The following is a 20376-nucleotide window of genomic DNA, read 5'->3' as shown; positions in this document are numbered from 1 at the left end:
GGCAGTAGTAGCCCCAGTTGTGATTGGAGCACTCCGGGCTGTGAGCATCTGAGATCTCTGTCCAGAAGAGTGCTTCTAAAAACTTCTAAGAGTGGTTCCAAGATCAGCTAAGATACTGTGCAGAACCCTCAGACTCCCAGGTCTCTAAAGGATCCCAGAATGAGGAATACACAAAAAATATGTACCACCCGGTAGGTGTGAGAAAATAAAAAAAAAGTTATTTTATACACACACACAAAAGTATTGGGACACCTGACCATTATACCAACATGGACGTTTATGACATCATATACTAAATACATAGACATTAAAGGGACACTATATTCACCAGTACAACTACAGCTTAGTGTAGTTGTTCCAAGTGTCTAAAGCCTGCCCCTGCAGGCGTTTTCAGAGAAAAGGCTGTGTTTATTTTACGGAGTAGGAACACCTCTAGTGCCAGTCACTCAGATGCAACGAGGGGTGCTTCCTGGGTTATTGCTGCAGAGTGGTCTGCATGTAGACACTGAACGCTCCCCACAGAGATACATTGATTCAATGCATCTCTGAGTAATGCTGATTGGCACATTGGGTTGAGGTCCTTGCTCTGTGTGGGCCAGTCACGTTCTTCCACACTAAACTCATCCAACTAGGTCTTTAAGGACCATGCTCTGTGCACTGGGGCAGAATCATGCTGGAATATAAAAAAAAGGACCTTCCCAAACTGTTCCCACAAAGTTGGAACCACAGCATTATACAAAATGTCTTGATATGCGGAAGCATTAAGATTTCCCTTCATTGGAAGTAAGAGGCCTAGCCTAAACACTGAAAAACAGCCCCATACCATTATCCCTTTTCCACCATACTTTACAATTGGCATAATGTCAGTCAGGCAATTAACGTTCTCCTGGTATCTGCCACACCAAGACTCACCCATCAGACCGTCAAACAAGAAATCGCGATTTGTCACTCCCCACAACACGTTTCCATTGCTCCATAGTCCAGTGGTGTTGTGCTTTACACCTCTCGGTCAAACGCTTGGAATTGTACTTTGTGATGTAAGGCTTGCATGCAGCTGCTCAGCCATAGTAACCCATTCCATGAATCTCCTGCAGGAGTTTTTGTGCGGATAGTAATGCCAGCAGAAGTTTGGAGCTCTTCAGCTATGGAATTAGCAGAGCGTTGGTGACTTTTATGCACCATGTGCCTCAGCACTCTGTGACCCCACTACGTGACTTTACATAGCATTCTGCTTTGTGACGGAGTTGCTGCTGTTCCTAAACGCTCCCTCTTTCCGATAATATCACTTATAGTTGACCGTGGAATATTTAGCAGGGATAAAATTTCAAGAACCAACTTATTGCAAATGTAGCATCCTATCACAGTAGCACACTTGAATTCATGGTGCTCTTCTTCACAAGTGTTTGTAAATGCAGACTGCATGGATAGGTGCTTGATTTTATACACCTGTGGCAATGGGTCTGATTGAAACACCTGAATTCAATAATTAAGAGGTATGTCTCAATAGTGTATATTGTCAGAAAATAAGCTGTACAATACTAATACTAAAGCAAGTTACATAAAGATGTACTAATCATGTAAGCAAATAAACATCAATGTTAAATAACAATAACTGTACAAACCTAGTACAGAAATGAATTGATCGAAGAACCATCTACAGTAAAAAGAAAAATTCCTGGAAATATAATCACAAGCCCACATTAATGCTTTGAGGAGAGAGATCCTTGGGCACAAAATTGACAACCAAGTCAATTAACTAATAAATTGACTTTTTCATGCAATTTTAAATCAATAAAGATTTCTACAATTAAAATCCATCACATTTAAAATAGGCTACAATAACCATAGAAAAAAAATACAGAAAAAGAACATAATTTCAAGGACAGAAGAATAAGATTCTTTTGCGAAAAAATGAATGCAAAACTGCTGCGATGCTTCCTTTTTTCTATAACATTTGAGAAAATGAATGCACACTATGTATCATTAGAGGAAAGCGTTTAGTGGAAGGACACAAGGTCAACTCTTCCCCTGCTATGGAAGGAATATTTTTATTCTAACCTTCTAAAACAACAGCTGTATGCAAGAATTGATAACAATGAATTACAGAAAGCTCTTAAATAAAATAAAGTTCCAGTTGGCATCTGCTATCTATACAAGGCTATTCATCACGAATGACAGATATCCACTAAAATAACACTGAAATCATTTTTACAAAAATGACGAAAGAAATGTAAAATGCAAAAATATGAAGAAAATTAAGATTTTAAAATGTAAAATGCAAAATTCAACATATTCTATAAGTATAATTAAATTTAGCACAGACAAATTATATTATATACATACATACACACACACACACATACATATCCTGTTTCCCTGAAGACATGGGCTTATTTTCGGGGTATGCTCGTAATATATGCCCTAGACGCTAGTCCGCTAAACTATGATCGGGGAAGTTTCGCCGAAAATAGATTCGTGGGATGCTATTCGCGAGTAAACTAATCTAGGTTTCGGAAAGTTTTCCACAAAGATAGATTTGCGGGATTCAATGACCTAGTGAACTGGTCTATGTTCGGGGGAATTCCCCCCTGCTCTCTAGCAGATACTTGCTACAGGTTTTCCCCAATATAAGAACTTCACTTAAAATAAGCCCTAGTGCGTTTTTTAGGGGGAAAAAATGCAAATATGAATGCATCTAATATCACCAATACATTCTGTAAATACAAGCAAAAGATATAGATCGTAGTAAATTTGTCAGAATTCCACTTATGAAGGTAGATTAACGCCCCCCTCCCCTGTTTCCTCTGAAAGGTTAGCACACAAAAGAATTACATTTAATGTAAAAAAAAAAAAAAAAAAATTATATGGCACAGCAAATTGGGAGAGCCCAAAGCCACACTAAAATAATAGGCAAGTAATTAATTTCACACCTCAAAGATCACTTAAACAACTAGAATAAGGCAATCTAATATTAAAATAACCCAAGATGAAAACCAGAGTAAAGATGAAAAGATGTAATGCAATATGCACAAAAGATGCTCAAAACTGTGCACTAACATTACTATTCAATACAGAAAACCAACATGGGGAATACTGGTGAACATACCTATCATACTGGTAAACTATTTAACCCCTTAAGGACACATGACATGTGTGACATGTCATGATTCCCTTTTATTCCAGAAGTTTGGTCCTTAAGGGGTTAATGCATACTATAGTATATCCTATACACAGCCCAATATCATACCACCAAAGTCCTGGATTTGGCCCGGTGCAATTTACCTTTTCTAATGTTCTGCCAGTCCTGGCAGGTCCTTTTTCACAATGCTGCCATCTAAGAATCTCTAATTTGGCTGCCGCCAGAAAACCCACCTTCTGCCTTCCCTAGGACATGCGTATTAAATTAAGTGCATGTCTACCACATCTTAGAAATGTCTTGACTCTAAAGATACAAGAGTCAACAGAGGATTCATGACTCACCTCGGCTGGAACTTAAGTGACAGTGGAGGGAGGTGAGAAAAGAACTAGAAAGCCAATGACAAAGATGACAAAGGCTGTGGAGCTCGACATGAGCTCCACCTTTTGTCAATTATTTTTTTTAACTCTGCAAGTTATATAAAAAGGAAAATTCTATTTTTTTCCTTATGTTTAAATTTTGGAAATAAGCATGATTTTAAAAAAAAAAAAAAAAAAAGAAAAGAAGAGAAGAGAAGGGGGTATGGATTTTATACACGCTGAAACAGAAAAAGATAAAGACTGACAGAGCCACTTTAAATTAAACAATGATGAGGTCAAAGCAAATCATTTAAATTAAGAGGCGCATTTTCCATATGGACAAAAAAAAAACATGCAAATGAGAGGTAAATGAAAGAGAGAGAAGCAGTTAGGTGGGATATGGAGAAAGACACAGGAGGTTATGGATAAGCTATGTGGGTGGTACTGCAAGGGCAGCTGACAAACAAAACGGAGAGGAAATGACAGACAAAAAAAAAACGAACTGAGAGGAACAGTGTGGGTGACGGACACTCTAGGAGGTAGACAAACAAGAGTGGGCTGGTAGAAAAAATGGATTTTGAGTAATAAACTACCACACATATGCTTAGCATGGGTAAATTCAATTTGTATGTATATATGAATAAGAATGCATTGTAAAAAAAACATTGAAGACAAATTACATGTCAAATGATCAACGGAAGAAGGAATTGATGCTTATATCTTTCTGTGTTTTCAGTGTTCTATTTTTAAAGCACTGATATATAGACTCTTTCCGGCACAGATTTAAAAACAATAAAAGGAGCAGTAAATTTAAGCACAAACTTTTATGAGGTTACCTTGGTAGTACTGTCACTATATTTCAAAGTAAATCGCAGATGCTTGTAATACATCATTTTTGCCACCACCACCTCCACAATCAATTCTGTAATCTATTGCTAAGCATTAGAGCAACACACTGAGTTTGATACAGCTGGATCTCAGTGCTGTGTTAAAAAAATGAATGCAGGAGAGAAGTGTGGGTGTATTACTGTTCATAATCAAACTTATCATCATTTTCAGCTCCAAGAATAATTCAATGGAGCAAAATCATAAGACAGCAGATATTCTGATTAGCAATTAATGGCATGTGTTGCCAATGATTAGGTACCAGGGAGACAGTATTAATACACACTATTTCCATTTACTCACATCACTTGGCGAAACAGTTCCAGGTTCCACAGCAGTGCCACTTCCACGTAGTTTCTTTAAAAAAAGAACAGGAAAAAATGATTAGTAACTAATCCTCGTTGGTGCATTATGTCCAATTTCAATTGTAAATAAATCCAAAGAGACTTCTGGTAAAAACATTAAAGAAACACTCCAGGTAGCTAAAGTAATGGCTCATTATTCATCCTGAAGCATGGTTTATGAATGAAATGTTAGCAAGAAAACTTACAATAATTCCACATCTTACGTCTCTCTTTAAACAGGAAAAGCACAACCTACTATAAAACACTAACTATATAATAAAAAATAAAAATAAACAGTGACCAGTACAATATACGAGCTTAAAGTGAAAATGTAATGAAAAAAAATTACCTGAAACTGCTCCCATATACATTGAATACAACATTTATCACAAAGATACATTTAATGTAAAATATATTGATTTACTCACTTTTCCTCTGTTCTAGCTCTTCATGTAACACCCACCTCTGCTCCTCCTGGTCGCTTCTTTGATTTGCCATGCTTGGGGACACATCCCCAAGCAGGGAAAATCTCCACAGTGACATTGGCACACTGGCTTCGTTGCCATCATCCGAATGGAGTGACATCATGTCACTCTGTTCCTATAGACACTAGCAAGTGCTAGAAGCGCCAGGTAGGGAGTTTCCATAGGAACAACAGCGTATGTGCTATGGATGCGGTAGGTGGTGAACTGGGAACCTTCTATGGGAGGTCTTTTTAGCTATCCCTTGACAGTCAATGACTTGGCATGCAGAGGCATTGACTAACAGCTGGGAGAAAAACCTACCTTTAAATAGGTTTTTCTCCCCATCAATACATTTGCTAGCAATTGTATAGATGGGGAGAAAATTGTATACACAATCTAAAGGTTGTTTGAGGCATGCCCTTTAAAGTATTGCTCCAAGCATCATAACCACTACAACTTATTGTGTAGTGGTCATTATGCCAGGAGTACCCTGCCCCGATTCCCCGGTAAAGGGACAAACAATTTAGCCAGTCCGAAACCTCCAGCTCATTACACCGCTGGTGGTGTTACAACTTCAGCAGCAAAGGGGTGAATCTCAGTATGTACAGAATTTCAAAAGTGACCACCAAGACCATGTCAAATAAATATACATGCTCACGGTGCTTGGATTAGCCCTTTAAGTCCGACAAGAACCGACTCCTCAAATTGAAGAAAATAAATAAATAAATAAATAAATAAAAATTTCTAAATACCAGTCTTGCTGCAATACGATCGTTTTGATATGAAATGCAGGTCCAGGGCAGATTGACTACCATGAATGATGAACATAATGTCAGAAAAAAAATTACTAAATTCAGTGCAACTCATGGGTGCCAGATGTGCCAACAAACTGGCCCTCTATTCTTAAACCAAGACCATATAGTCCATAAACAACAAAATAGCCTAGCTGTAAATATATATACAATGCAATGAATATTGCATTGTATCAATGCAATGTTTTGTGGACCCAGGACATACTCGAAAACGAGAGAAATCTCAATGTATCTTTCCTGGTAAAATATTTTATAAATAAATAAATATATTACTTTTATTGCAAAATATAGAGTATGTGTGTATATATATATGTATGTATATATAGTTAATATTATTATTATTATTATTGCCATTTATATAGCGCCAACAGATTCCGTAGCGCTTTACAATATTTTGAGGGGGGGGGGGTGTAACAATAAATAAGACCATTACAAGAAAACTTACAGGAATAATAGGTTGAAGAGGACCCTGCTCAAATGAGCTTACAGTCTATAGGAGGTGGGGTATTAGAAACATTAGGATAGGAAATATCAAGTAGGAGTGAAGCAGAGCTGGAGGAGAGAGCAAAGCACTATCCCATAGGAGAGCAAGAGACAGGTATGTAAGGGAGAGATTACTCTGGGAGGCCATACGCTTTCCTGAAGAGATGGGTTTTAATGCCCTTCTTAAATGATTGAAGACTAGGGGAGAGTCTGATGGCAGTAGGCAAGTTATTCCATAGGAGAGGAGCCGCCCGTGAGAGGTCCTGCAAGCTTGAGTTGGCCGTACGGGTGCGAGCAGCGGTCAGGAGGTGGTCGCGGGCAGAGCGGAGGGTACGAGGAGGGGCATACCTCTGGATCAGTGAAGAGATATAAGAGGGGCTGGAATTGTTCAGTGCTTTAAATGTATGGGTTAGCACTTTGAATTGACTCCTATAGGATACAGGGAGCCAATGTAAGGACTGGCAGAGGGGCGAGGTGTGAGAGGACCGACTGGATAGGAAAATCAGTCTAGCTGCAGCATTCATTACAGACTGTAGCGGGGCAGTACGGCTTTTGGGGAGACCAATCAGGAGAGGGTTACAGTAATCCATGCGGGAAATTACTAGAGCATGGACAAGCTCCTTGGTAGCATCTTGCGTAAGAAAGGGGCGGATGCGGGCTATGTTTTTGAGTTGGAACCTACAGGACTTGGCAACAAACTGGATGTGAGACTCAAAGGTGAGACCAGAGTCAAGTATGACGCCAAGACATCGCGCTTGTAGGGATGGACTTATGTGGATATCACTGACTTGAAGGGAGAGTGAGAGAGGAGGATCAGTATTAGGAGGAGGAAAGACAAGGAGTTCAGTTTTAGAGAGGTTAAGTTTGAGAAAGCGGGACGACATCCAGTCAGAGATGGAAGAGAGGCAAGCAGTGACACGTTGCAGGACGGCCGGGGAGAGGTATATCTGAGTGTCATCAGCGTACAGGTGGTAGTTGAATCCAAAAGAGGCAATACATTTTCCAAGAGAGGCAGTATAAAGAGAAAATAGAAGGGGACCAAGGACAGAGCCTTGGGGAACTCCAACCGAGACAGGGCGAGGGGAGGAGGTATCCTTGGAAAAGGAGACACTAAATGAGCGTTGGGAGAGATAGGAGGAAAACCAAGAGAGGACAGAGTCACAGAGACCGAGTGATTGAAGAGTTTGAAGGAGGAGAGCATGATCAACTGTGTCAAAGGCAGCAGAGAGGTCAAGGAAAATTAATATGGAGTAGTGACCTTTGGATTTAGCGGAGATTAGGTCATTAGTCACTTTGATAAGAGCGGTCTCAGTAGAGTGGAGAGGGTCAAGGAGAGAGTTGGAATTAAGGAAGTGAGACACACGGGTAAAGACAAGTCTTTCCAAAAGCTTTGATGAGTAAGGGAGCAGGGATATGGGACGATAGTTAGAGGGGGAGGACGGGTCAAGAGATGTTTTTTTCAGGATAGGTATTACAGTGGCATGTTTAAGGTCAGCAGGAACAGTGCCAGAAGAGAGAGAGCAGTTGAAGATGTGTGTTATGATAGGCACAAGACAAGGGGACAGAGATCTGATGAGGTGAGATGGGACAGGATCAAGTGGGCAAGTGGTGGGGCGAGAGGAATGGAGAAGTGCAGCCACCTCTTGTTCAGTAGCTGGGGAGAAAGTCTGAAGGGTAGGGAAAGCATGATTTATGTGTGGTTGAGAAAGAGAACGGCAAGGAGGGGAGAATTGTTTCCTTAGCTGTTCAATACAATGTTAAACAAGAATCTGCACAGCAGTCAAGCCATAAGACTTGCTTTTCCCACAGAAATCAAAAATCTGCAGAGATGTTACTACCGCAAAGGATTCTGGGTGGGCATATGCAAACCACTGGCAATGCATTTTTTCCTAAGTTGTGTTTCAAAGTTGTTGTATGCAGCAAACACAGACTCAAAGGAATCCATGTTTAAAATGGAATGAGGCAAAAATGTGATTGTTTGTTAAACTAATTTGCATATGCCTACCCAGAATCCTTTGCGGTAGTAACATCACTGCAGATTTGTGATTTCTGTGGGAAAAGCAAGTCTTATGGTTTGACTGGTGTGCAGATTTTTGTTTAACATTGTATTAACTATCCACAGACTTCAGGTGGAAGGGGTTTTCAATCACAATTTTACCCCATCATGACCTATTTGGGGACACACACACAGACACACACACTCTATATTTTGCAATTGATTTTTAATTCACTACAATTCACAGTTTAGTGAATAAAACACCCCATACATAAATGGCCACATCCAAAGTTTTTAAAATGTTGGTATTTCCAGTGTATTCTTGAGCCATCCTGTCTATTGGAATAGAGAAATGTCACATTCATACCTTTCCTATATACGTATGTCACGTGATAAACATTTATAGCCACAGTTCCCAGTGCATTTTTAAGATAGAACTTTATATTACCTGCAACAAGTCACTAATTTATACATTAATAGGCAAATTGAGCTCATAATTGTTTAGGAATGCAGTGCACATTCTTTTTCGAAAGCAATAATATACAAATACTGGAGAAGGGGAAATACTATTTCATGTATATTTTGTTTTCAATGTGACCGATGAATCTCTGTGTCTGCACAAAGATTTAGCACACTGGGCTATAAACGTAGGCTGTGCTATAATCCTACCTGGAGTGCCTTTTATGAGAACATCTGACTTGAAATTACAAGACTAGAGGTTTCAGGCTATCGTAATTTGGACACTCCAAATGGGAGTTGACTGCATTTTGAAATCAAGTCCATATACGTCTGTATGTGTATTAATGCCATGGTACACATTCAGATTGTTCAGAAGCCTAACCCTCATATATTACCCATATGTATATGACGTAAAAGAGCTATAAACATTTAATTTTGATCTAGAGTACATTCCACTTAAATAGAGCACTGGGACAACATTGGGTTTCAAATGGGGTATGGCTGTGACCTGGCAACAAAGCCCTCTCCTCCCTGCTCTGCCTACACTGGGATGCAAATACTGTAGTGCCTAGTTAAAACTAGACTATCAATGACCATAGCAATACTACACTTCCCTTATAGTGAATGTAAAACTCCAAGAGGTCTGCAGTAGTGGTGGTGGACAACGTTCTACATGAGATTTGGTATATAAAATGGTTAACTAAAACACCACTTCCCAGTATGTATCATATATCAGTACTAAGCTGGAACAAGACATACTGGACCAGACATACAAGAAAGCTCTTATGTGCTGGAGGCAATGTGCCATAGCATAATTTAACAGCTGCTTTTATCATCCATTGTTATACTTCAAGATAAAACAATACTTCAAGATAAAACAAATCAGTGTACATCATCTATTGAAACAAGCATCACTATTCCATCCTATACAGAAAAAGAGAAATATTCAGTGAAACAAAATACCTGTGAGCTTAGCTGAGTTTTAATCCAGTTGAAGTAGTAATTCAAATCACTGCCTTCCATCAGTTCTCTACCCCAGGCAGCCAATTTAGCAATTATGCGAGCAGCCTGGAAGAGGAAAAACAACATGCATATATCTTTTATTTCCATCTAACTAGAAGCCAGATATATTATTCAAAGAACAAAAATATTACTTTTTTTCAGTATTCAATGCAGAGAATCTTCAGCAAATAGCATGCTCCAAAATTGAAAGCTATTAAGGTTTATGTAACTTTAAAGTTCCCTGCCTGTTTATTGCAATCGTTCAGTACTGAAATGTATAATTGCTTCATCTGTAAACACGATTATCACATTCAGCCCCTCAGGTATTGTTTTTTTGTTAATCTTATCCAGGGAAATAAAATGACTGACTTGAAAATGCAAACAGAATTTTCCCCTGGATGAACATTCTGCCTGTATTTATTGTAATACCTATAAACTTTGATATGCATTTATTCTACAGAGGAAGCTTACCAATCCTCTTTAACCCCTTAAGGACACATGACATGTGTGACATGTCATGATTCCATTTTATTCCAGACGTTTGGTCCTTAAGGGGTTAAAAGGACACTATAAACCCTACTAGCTTAATGAAGCCGTTTTAGTGTATAGATCATGCCCCTACAGTCTCACTGCTATATTCTCTGACATTTAGGAGTTAATTCACTTTGTTTATGCAGCTCTAGCCACACCTTCCAGTTACAGGGAAGGCTGTAAATCTCAGTCTTCTTAAACACTTCTTGTGTTTAACTAGTGTTTAAACTTAATTTATCGCACATTCTGCAAAATTCTACTTCGTTATTAGCTTTCTAGAACCTGCAGGAGCCTCCTGTGTGTGATCAAAGTTCGATTTACAGGGTAAAGCAAGTTAACATCTGATGGATGTTACAAACAGAAATAAAGTGATTTAACTCCTAAATGGCAGAGAATTGAGCAGTGACACTACTGATGCATTAAAGGGACTATAGTGACCAAACTGCTTATTTCAGCTATAGTTGTTTTGGTGACTATAGTCCCTTTAATGCATCATATGTAGTCCGCCAAGTTGAAAATTATGCGTACACTGCAAGCACCCACACGTTAGGCACTATTTTAGAGATGCTTCCAGTTTCTTTCCAAAAGCTTCATTTGTGGATAAAAAAAAATAAAAAATAAATTGAAATTTTAAGAAAGCTAATTCTAGTCGGGTATGCATAGACTTTCCAAACATTTGCCAACATCTGACAGATAAAATGCAAATCCTATAAAAACTAATTTTGGGTTTTTTAAGACATAACCAGTGCTCCCAGTGGAAAATTAGGGACTCTGATTGGATGTGATATTTGATTCACTCCCTGGTATGGTGAAAACACACAGGATAAACTGGAGATCTGAAGAACAGGTGATCCTCAAATGCAGCTTTTTATTCCTTTCATTTTTGGATTTTGTGGGGGGATATTTTTATTTTTTTTATATTTCACTTTTTTCTTTGCACTAAGATGTGGCAGGGGCAGCTGCACTACCATGCTTGGAATTGTGGGACATGGTTAACATTATTCAGAGGTGGAATAGCTAGCAGACGCTCCATTCACTCTGGGGTGCAATGCAGTGTGTGGACGAAGTCTGAAGGAAAGTATTAAGAATTAATTACAAGAGCCATTAATTCTCACCCAGATCAAAACATGAGTGATGAAGCCAAAGAGCCATTTCTGCTTCACATGCCACCAAACTAACCTTTGCTAAGATAAAAAAAAAACCTTTAACATTGTAAATCAACTATCTGCAAGGTAATGAGAGATTTATTTAACAAAATGCAAGCTATGTAATGAACAATAAACAGTTAGATGCAGAATAGTTCCAGTAGTAGGTATATAGTAGGTAGGATAAGTGCTAGTACAGCATGTCATCAAAAAAGACTGAGCGGAGCAACAGGCAAGTGCCACAATGATGCATTTAGAGTCACTGGGGCCATGCCATCCATCAAGAGGACAAGAAGTACTGCAGGATGTGTGCTCCAAGATGACAAGCTGACCCACAGAATGTCCAATCAGGGTTGCCCATTTGCTGAGCACTCACAACACATGCGCTGAAACGCACAGCAATTCATTGTGGGACCTGTGCATCTTTACATGATTTGACAAGCCTGATGCCAGACTTGGGTCTGCTGAGTGACCGAGTTTAGTCAGGGAAATTAAATGTCAAGAATTAAGCAGAACCACAAGTACTATGGTAGAAATTATAGCGTAAAATAAGCTAAGAAAGTAAAGATGAGACAGTCAAGCAAATATTTTTTTTTCTTTTCAGTATAGTTAATAAATATCTTACTGAAAAATAAGCATGATTCAGTACAGTGGATAATCGATTATTTAAAAACAGTGTTATTTTTACCATGTGGACGGTGAACAGATCTTGCCGATTTAGCATTGGTAGAAAATATGACCACGCAGTGTTCTTTCCACGGCGAGCATAGTCAAAAAATATGCTGACACGCTGATGATTCTCCTGAAAACAAAACAATTATAAGTGGATACACAATAAAATATTTCATTTCGGGATGTCAGGAGACTGTACACATAAAATAAAGAGGTGAGGAATTTACTAAACGTTAAAATGTGATGAGCAGGAAGCCAATTTGAGATTTATTAATATATTTAAACATGACAGCTGTTAAAGATCAACATTAGCAATTGACAATTCAGCCGTTGTCTCACTATTTAGTGAATAAAGCTAAAAAATGATCAGCTTGATCACAAAAGGTTAATTAATAAATATCCAAGAAATCTGCCAAAAGCAGGTACCATTTGAGAACATTCTAAAATTAAATAATATTAAGGTGGCAGTTGGTTTTACAGAACAGAAGAAAAAACAATGATTAATTAACCTTCATCAAGCTATAAGGTCACTGATGACACTCCAAATAGCTTTCATATCTGCGCAGTAGCTAACCTTTTGGTGGTCTGATGCTTAAATGAGGATTGTGTATTTATGACACAACAGAAAAAAAAAAAAACAATTAAAAAGTTTTAAATTTTTTTTTAATAATTTTGTCTTCTGTGCCTACTCTAATTAGATTCTCAAGTATGCATATTTGTTGGAGTGTTAAAAATAAACATTTTCTTATGGACAATAATAACTGACAGACCTTTAACCAATATCTTAAAATATCTGCAATTTGTAGTGATAAAAACATTGGCTATGCATATGTTTGTGAGCTTCATTTCTAGGATACTTGGACAGCCTGGAGCAATATTATACCATTACAGATAAATTGCATAACATATTCAGAAACACTGTACAAAAAGATAAACAATTATATGGTCCGGAGAACCCAGCTCAAAACGTTTTTCAAGCCATAACTATAACAGAAACACTTGGATCATAACTGCCTATATTTTCATGGCACAAACAGAATTGACGAGGAATAGCAATCCATGAGGTTATGCAGCAGTAATGGCTTTCAGAGGCAGGAAAACCTTTACACCCAATAAATAAATACAATTTTGCAATTTCCATTAACCTGATGAATAATGATTAGGCGCTGGCGATTGAAAACGTAGTCCAGGCGAGTAGAAATGTACCCCTTGTTAATCTGTTTATATATATTAATTCTCTCTCGCTCTCCATTTCACTTTATAAAGTGATCATGGCAAAAGAGTTATATCATTATTCTGTAATGTGTGTTCACAATGCATGGACAATAACCACAGTACTGGAAGGACATCAATCACATTAATTAGTATCTCAGCTCTGTCCTTTCGCTTACCGAGTAATTAATGTGACATCATTACTCAAAAAGATAAGCAAAAGGAAGTCAGCCCAGTCTCACAGTGACGGCAAAGCGTATTCATTGTTTTTAACATAGAAGTAACAAGAAAGTGAGCCAAACTGCACCTTCAGGCCAGGAGAAGTAAGTAATATACTGGACAAACTAGGGGACCTTATGTTAAATATTATTATAAAACAGAGATATATCTTCTAACATCTGGCATGTGTTATAAGAACTGAACAGATAAATAATATGTTGGTGATTAATTCAAATAATACCTAAAAATGAATAAATAAATTATCCCAATCTGTTTAAGAGCGTAAACTCAGAAACTAGTTTAAGAAAGGAGGACTCCAAAGTAGTACCAAACAAAACTGCCAAATGGGGGCTGGGTACACAGGAATAAACTAACACAAATTCTCATACACACACACATATATACACAGACAGACACACGAACAAACAAAAAAAAAATCTTGTGTCCCAAACTATACAGTAAGGTGTAGGTTTATCTAATTTAATTCAATACTAGGTACCACTCAAGGATAACAACATACCTGAAGCATGTCATCCACCATGGTTAAAATATACTGCACCGTTTGTTCTTTGGAAATGTGTGTCATCAAGTTGATAAAGGTTTTCGCACACTATAAAAAGTCAAAAGTATAACAGAAATTATTAAATTTGAATATCTACTTAAATGACAGGGAAGAAAATCTGATTTAAATTTAAAAAAAAAATTAAATAAATTATAAAAAAAAACGACAGCCAGTATTTTCATCCCCTACCAGTCTAAAGGAGCAAAAAAAGCCTCATTACACACTTAAAGGCAAACTCTAGATACGTGGACAACGTATGAGTAAACTTTATGTTAAAATAACACAACATTACTTGAAGGAACACTACAAACACTATAAATACTACATTGCCCCCAATATAGAAGACACAGCGCCAGAAGCTATATGTCTGAGCTAAGCACGGTTGTGCAGGGCTAAGTTCATTGGCCGAGTGCAGTCAGCTGACTCTCTGAGCCAAAGAGGACTTCAGGGCTTAGCTCAGGATAATTAACAGAGGCTCCTCAGCAGGAACAGTTCACTCTCCAAGTGGATAAAAGGTGGCAGGGAGCAGCTGTCACGGTCCTCACCGTGACATCCAGACGAGGTCACCCCAGATGTGTCCAACAGGGGATTTGAACCTGGGTGCTATATGGCTCTAAGCCTGTGTTCCTGCTTCTGAGCCACTTCAGTTCTTGGTTTGGCCTGAAACTTAGCCCTGCCATGTCTCCAGCACTGGTGGCTTGACTTAACCTGTGACTGCTCTTGTCAATCATGGTCCACCTGTATAGCTAGTTATAAAACACTGCCTCTCTCTGAGGGCAGTGTCAGTTCATTGACTTTGGTTCCTGTGTTGGTATTTGTGATCCAGTGTTCTCCAGTTGGCTCCTGACCTTGGCTTTCTTATCGTGTATCCTGACTTCTGGCATCCTCTGACTTTGGCTTACCCTTGTTTATCCTGACTTATGGCACCCTCTGACTTCTGGCTTACCCTTGACGATTCTCCTGCTTGTGTCCTTGCCTGTACTGCGACTTGGAGCAATATCCTGCACTGCCCCCATGCACAGACTCCCAGGCCAGGTGAATTCTTACCTGACCACCTTGGCCTGTGTTTAATTGCAAGGGTGAGCATATATCTCTGCCTACCAGACTCCCACCTCGGGTAAGCCATTACAGCAGCTCCCAATGGACCCCAGGTAAGAAGTCAAACCATTCAACATGCAATGGGGCATTCCTGGCACAATACAGGTTAGTGGTTATGGTGTTAAGAGTGTATACACGCTCAGTATAGGGTCTAGTTTTTCATTGCAATAAATAAATGAAATGCAGCCTAGCAAAGTGCTGACTATATTTTTTTCATAATACTCTACAGTGAGTTTTCTAAGGATTCTTAATGCCACTTGCGCATCACCACTGCAACTGTGAGAAACACTTTTGCTAAAGATAAGTCGCTGGTGATGACGTGACCTAATGAAGAAACTCATTGTGGCTCCAAAACACTGAGAATGCTGTCCCACCTGACCTATGGATCACGAGGTATGGCAGGGTTTATTGTCCACTGAGAGCTAATTATCAATATACCTGATTTCCATCGCTGGATAATATTGCTTGCTTCTCCTCAGTGCGGCATTTTTCAAATCTTTGGATAAATTCACAATCTTCTCCAGAAATCATCTGGCCTCTAAAAGGGAAAGTGAGAACATACCATAAACATGTTATTGAAGGCAAATGAAAGTATCCAACTATTTAAAGGGAAATAGCAAATACCATAGCAACCACAGCTCATTATACAGCACATTCTTACAGACACTGTGTGCAAACGTCCTGCAAGGAGGAAGCAGAACTCAGAGTTTAAAAGACAGTCTGACCATGTCGAATAACTGTCCTAAACACCACAGCTCAAAGTCTTTACACGCTGTAGAAGAACATGGAAGGGTTTTCTTTCATCAGGACACATTCATATGAGGATTTGTTTGTTTAATAAGCAAATTTTAGAAGACGTTTTTAAAACGTGTCCACACAGGAGGCCGTGTCAAGCATACCAAACTTTCTTTTGTTTTACAGGATCAATTATTTATTTATTTTTTGTGCCTTGGAAATTAAAAAGACCATGCAGCTTAAAAATGACACTTTTTAAGTGACAAATCGTGTCTTCCTACAATATAAATAAAAGACAGCGCACACTGGGGACAACCTGACAATCTCGCACATTGACATGATTTTCTCTTTCAGTTTCTGCAGTAGATGGAAATCATACTTGCCAGCCACCCCTAGTGATGTTAGACTACATCAATAACATTATAGAAAAAGGAGCAGAAGAATGTGACACACAGTAAGAACATGCCAACTTTATCTGTTGGTGACATGCCGGGTCAGTGTATACCAGAGAAGGAAAGATAAAATTAGTAAAAAAAAAAATAAAAAAAAAAAAAATATTATATCTATTCAGAGGGTCTCAATTAATATTCTTGCCAGTTCTGATGTCGTCTTTCATGCATGACTGATTAGGCATATATTGTGCTTTAAGCGATAATATATAAAGGCCATATTTATCAAAGTAAAAGAATGAGCAAATTGAGGGGCAGTACGCCCATGTGGGATCCAGTGAAATGTTAACTGTCATTTATCACTTCGCTTTAGAATTACTATAAATAGTAGAAAGAAGCACAAATATATCAACTATAAAATATATATATTTTTTTAAATTGTGCTCTTTCGGAATGGATGTTTTAGAAAATGTAATAGCAAATAAAGTAAAATTTAAATTTTTACAGATCACAAAACAGTCATATGTCTGTCAAGTAGATTGGCTCACACTTATCAGTCAGTATTAAGTGAACTAAGCAGTACAACAGGCCTAAGCATTAGAAGTCATATTATGTGGAAATATATTCCTAAACAGGACTAAATAGGACATGTGGTGCATTTAGACTGGATGAAAGGAGATTTAGTCTATGGCAAAGTAAAGTTTTTTTGTTTTTTTTACAGTAAGAACAATAAATGTGGATTTTCTGCCTGACGGGGTGGTTTATTCAGCATCTGTACAGATGTTTGAACAGCAGAGAAAGTCTGAACTTGATGGACATGTCTCTTTTCAGCCTATGCAAGTGTATTTTTTTAAAGGGACACTATAGTCACCTGAACAACTTCAGCTTAATGAGGTTGTTCTGGTGAGAACTATAGCTCTCTGCAGTCTCTCATGTAAACACCGTATTTTCTGAGAAAATACAGTGTTTACATTGAAAGCTAGGAACACCTCTAGTTGCAGTCATTCAGAGTGAACCAGAGGGACTTCGGAGTTGATGGAGGCATAATATGCCTCCATCCACTCAGATCTGCTGTGCACGAGCATCCGGTGATTCAGTATCTCCTCCCACTGCATGCAGACACTGAACATTCCTCATAGAGATTCATTCAATTCATCTATGAGGAGATGCTGATTGGCCAGGGCTGTGTTTGAATCATGCTGGCTCTGCCCCGATCTGCCTACTTGTCAGTCTCAGCCAATCCTATGGGGAAGCATTGTGATTGGATCAGGCTACCACTTCTGATGATGTCAGCAGACTGTTTTTTTTTTTTTTTTTTTAGGCAAACCACATGCAGAGTTACAGCTTCTAGCTTGAATACAGTAAGATTTTTACTATATTTATGGAGGCATGAGGGGCACAGAGGGGCTAAATGGTGGTGTTAACACTATAGGGTCAGGAATACATGTAGTTGCACTGGTGACTATAGTGTCTCTTTAATTTTATTTTTTAACAAAATAATGTGAAATGGTGAACCATGTATTATTGGAAAACAATTATTTTAGCTGCTGCCATTACTTCAGCACATGGAAAAGTTGAATTAAATTACCAAAAGGCAGACCAGAAAGTATATGTCTGAAGTTTGCCCAAGATCAGGGCCCTCACAGTGCAATTATACGACCCATGCACTAATTGTACGTCTGAAGCATGGTTTTCTTTAATTCTAACCAATTCATCGTGAGACGTGTGTTATAGTTATCTTATACACCTTAAAATATGCTTCTGCCTTCCGGCTTAAGGACCTTAATAAAATATATATTGACTCTGTAAGGCTTAGTGTAACTTGCAGTGATCTATACTGTGATTCAGATTTAAAAGACCATATTTATTAAGAATAAGTCCAAGCCAGCTGGGATTTCTACAGATCCCTTACTTTCATTATCCCACTCACATTTAACAGTATACAGTATAAACTGTGCACATTCAGAACTGTATCTATGAACTATTCTGCAGAGTGTATTGTTAGCGGATTCATTTTGTCCCCATGTCTTATAGCACATTTCAAAAAGGTGTAAAGTTTACATTTCAGCATTGCAATACTTTATGACATTCTCGCTTGTATTGCCGTCTACACTGAATTAATAAAGCCTTTATACTTCATTGGATTAGAAAATGTTTTTAGAGGATTAACCTGCAGGCCCACTTCTATCGGAAATATATATACGGTAATCTTTTATAATCAGATTTATTTCAATAAATATTAAAAAAAAAAAAAAAAGGTAAAAAGTAGATGTTATAACTCCCACAAACACGTGACTGCGTGATATGGGAAAAACCTATGATAATATATAAACAAAAGGCAGTAATTAGTCACTTGAACAATTTTGTACAAATCTTTTGCTCCTTAGGAAGTGACAAATCTTAAAACCCACACTGTGGAAAACACAGTGGTTATAAAGGTAAGTAAAAACACATTAACATCTTCAGCACTTTGTTTTCAGAGCAACATCATTTCAAAATACTGCAGGTCCACTCGTTCCCACTCAGAATCTCCGTAGTAAACAAGTGCTTGCCAGCTTCGGCCACCCTTCTATATTGCTGTGGACGGCATCATGGGGCTTGTAACGTGAGCCTGATAGTATGTTATGACAGTGCCAGCACAGCCTATAAACAATTGCTTTTATTTTGTGGTTTGTGCTAAAAAAAAAAAAAAAAAAAAAAACTTTTAGTTAGAAATGGATTCTGCCGTTTTGTTTTTAATAAATTGGTTTGTGCAAAAATCTTACATGTTCCTGTTCCAATTTAGTATTATGTGGTCCTTAATTTTTTCTAAAATATATTTGTCATGAAAATATGACAAGTTTTCAAGATGGTTTATGTACTTAGTGTGGTTTTTCTTTTCCTGATTGATAACCAAGACAGTATTCGATAAAAGCAGAAATGTCAAGCAAAAAAACAAAACTGAGTGATTAGCATGAACAGTACTGCCCGGTGCTTATCAGATACAGTGTTGGCAACTAGCACCACAAGTGTACTCTAGAGGCCGTTTGATGAGCCATAGAGAATATCAAAGAGAGTCCTACCATACATTAAAAGGGAGAAAGTCAGGCTAAGATAACCAAGCCTATAAAAGAAACAAGTCTTCATATCATAAATGTAAGGGAGTGGAATTTTAGGCACCTGTATTCAGTGTGGCAGCTTGGGCTCCCCTAACCAGGAAGAAGAGTCTCTTCTTCCTGGTAGTGTGGTTGATATTTATTTATAAAATATTTTACCAGGATGGATACATTGAGATTTCTCTCGTTTTCAAGTATGTCCTGGGTCCACAAATCATTGCATTGTTACAATATTACAAAAATACTAAAAATATATATATATATATTTCATTTTCACAGTAGAAAGGACAGCACTCCAAGGTCTTTGTGATTGTTTTCAAATAAAATTTAACTTTTATTTAATCCATATAAAATATAAAAATCAACATTTCAGCACCCACATGGAGCTTTCAGCAGGAGATTTTCTTGTCCTGATGAAAGCTCCATGTGGGGGCTGAAACGTTGACTTTTATATGGATTAAATAAAAGTTACATTTTATTTGAAAACTATCACAAAGACCTTGGAGTGCGGTCCTTTCTACTGTATCTACATGATTTTTGCCAGACCTGCACCGGGCATAAAGAATTTAACTAGGAGTGCAAGCCCTTGTTACACATATATATATATATATGTGTATGAATTTAATACATAACAGGTAATAAATATATTCAACTATGACAGGTGCATTCTGTATTGAGGTATATTGCCATAGATCTCTTAAAAGATTTTAGAGTGAATGAAGATATGACTGTGTCCCTGAGGTTATTCCGTAATTGCAGTGCTCTGTAGGAAAATGAG

General features: G+C 38.0%; 1 protein-coding gene across 1 annotated transcript in view; it reads right to left on the bottom strand.

Annotated features, from left to right (window-relative positions):
- The window catches only part of ATP6V1H (ATPase H+ transporting V1 subunit H), a 111174-nt gene that overhangs the window by 75908 nt on the left and 14890 nt on the right, over positions 1-20376 (bottom strand). Inside the window, exons 4-8 of the mRNA XM_063450428.1 lie at positions 15818-15917; positions 14240-14329; positions 12305-12418; positions 9902-10006; positions 4684-4737 (exon numbers count right to left, since the gene is read on the bottom strand). Coding sequence (XP_063306498.1) covers positions 4684-4737; positions 9902-10006; positions 12305-12418; positions 14240-14329; positions 15818-15917 — 463 coding nt within the window. The remainder of the gene's footprint in view (positions 1-4683; positions 4738-9901; positions 10007-12304; positions 12419-14239; positions 14330-15817; positions 15918-20376) is intronic.

This window comes from Pelobates fuscus, chromosome 4 (genome assembly GCF_036172605.1).
Source record: "Pelobates fuscus isolate aPelFus1 chromosome 4, aPelFus1.pri, whole genome shotgun sequence".
NCBI lineage: Eukaryota > Metazoa > Chordata > Amphibia > Anura > Pelobatidae > Pelobates > Pelobates fuscus.
Note: the sequence above shows the minus strand (reverse complement) of the source record. Positions and strands in the feature narration are given on the sequence as shown.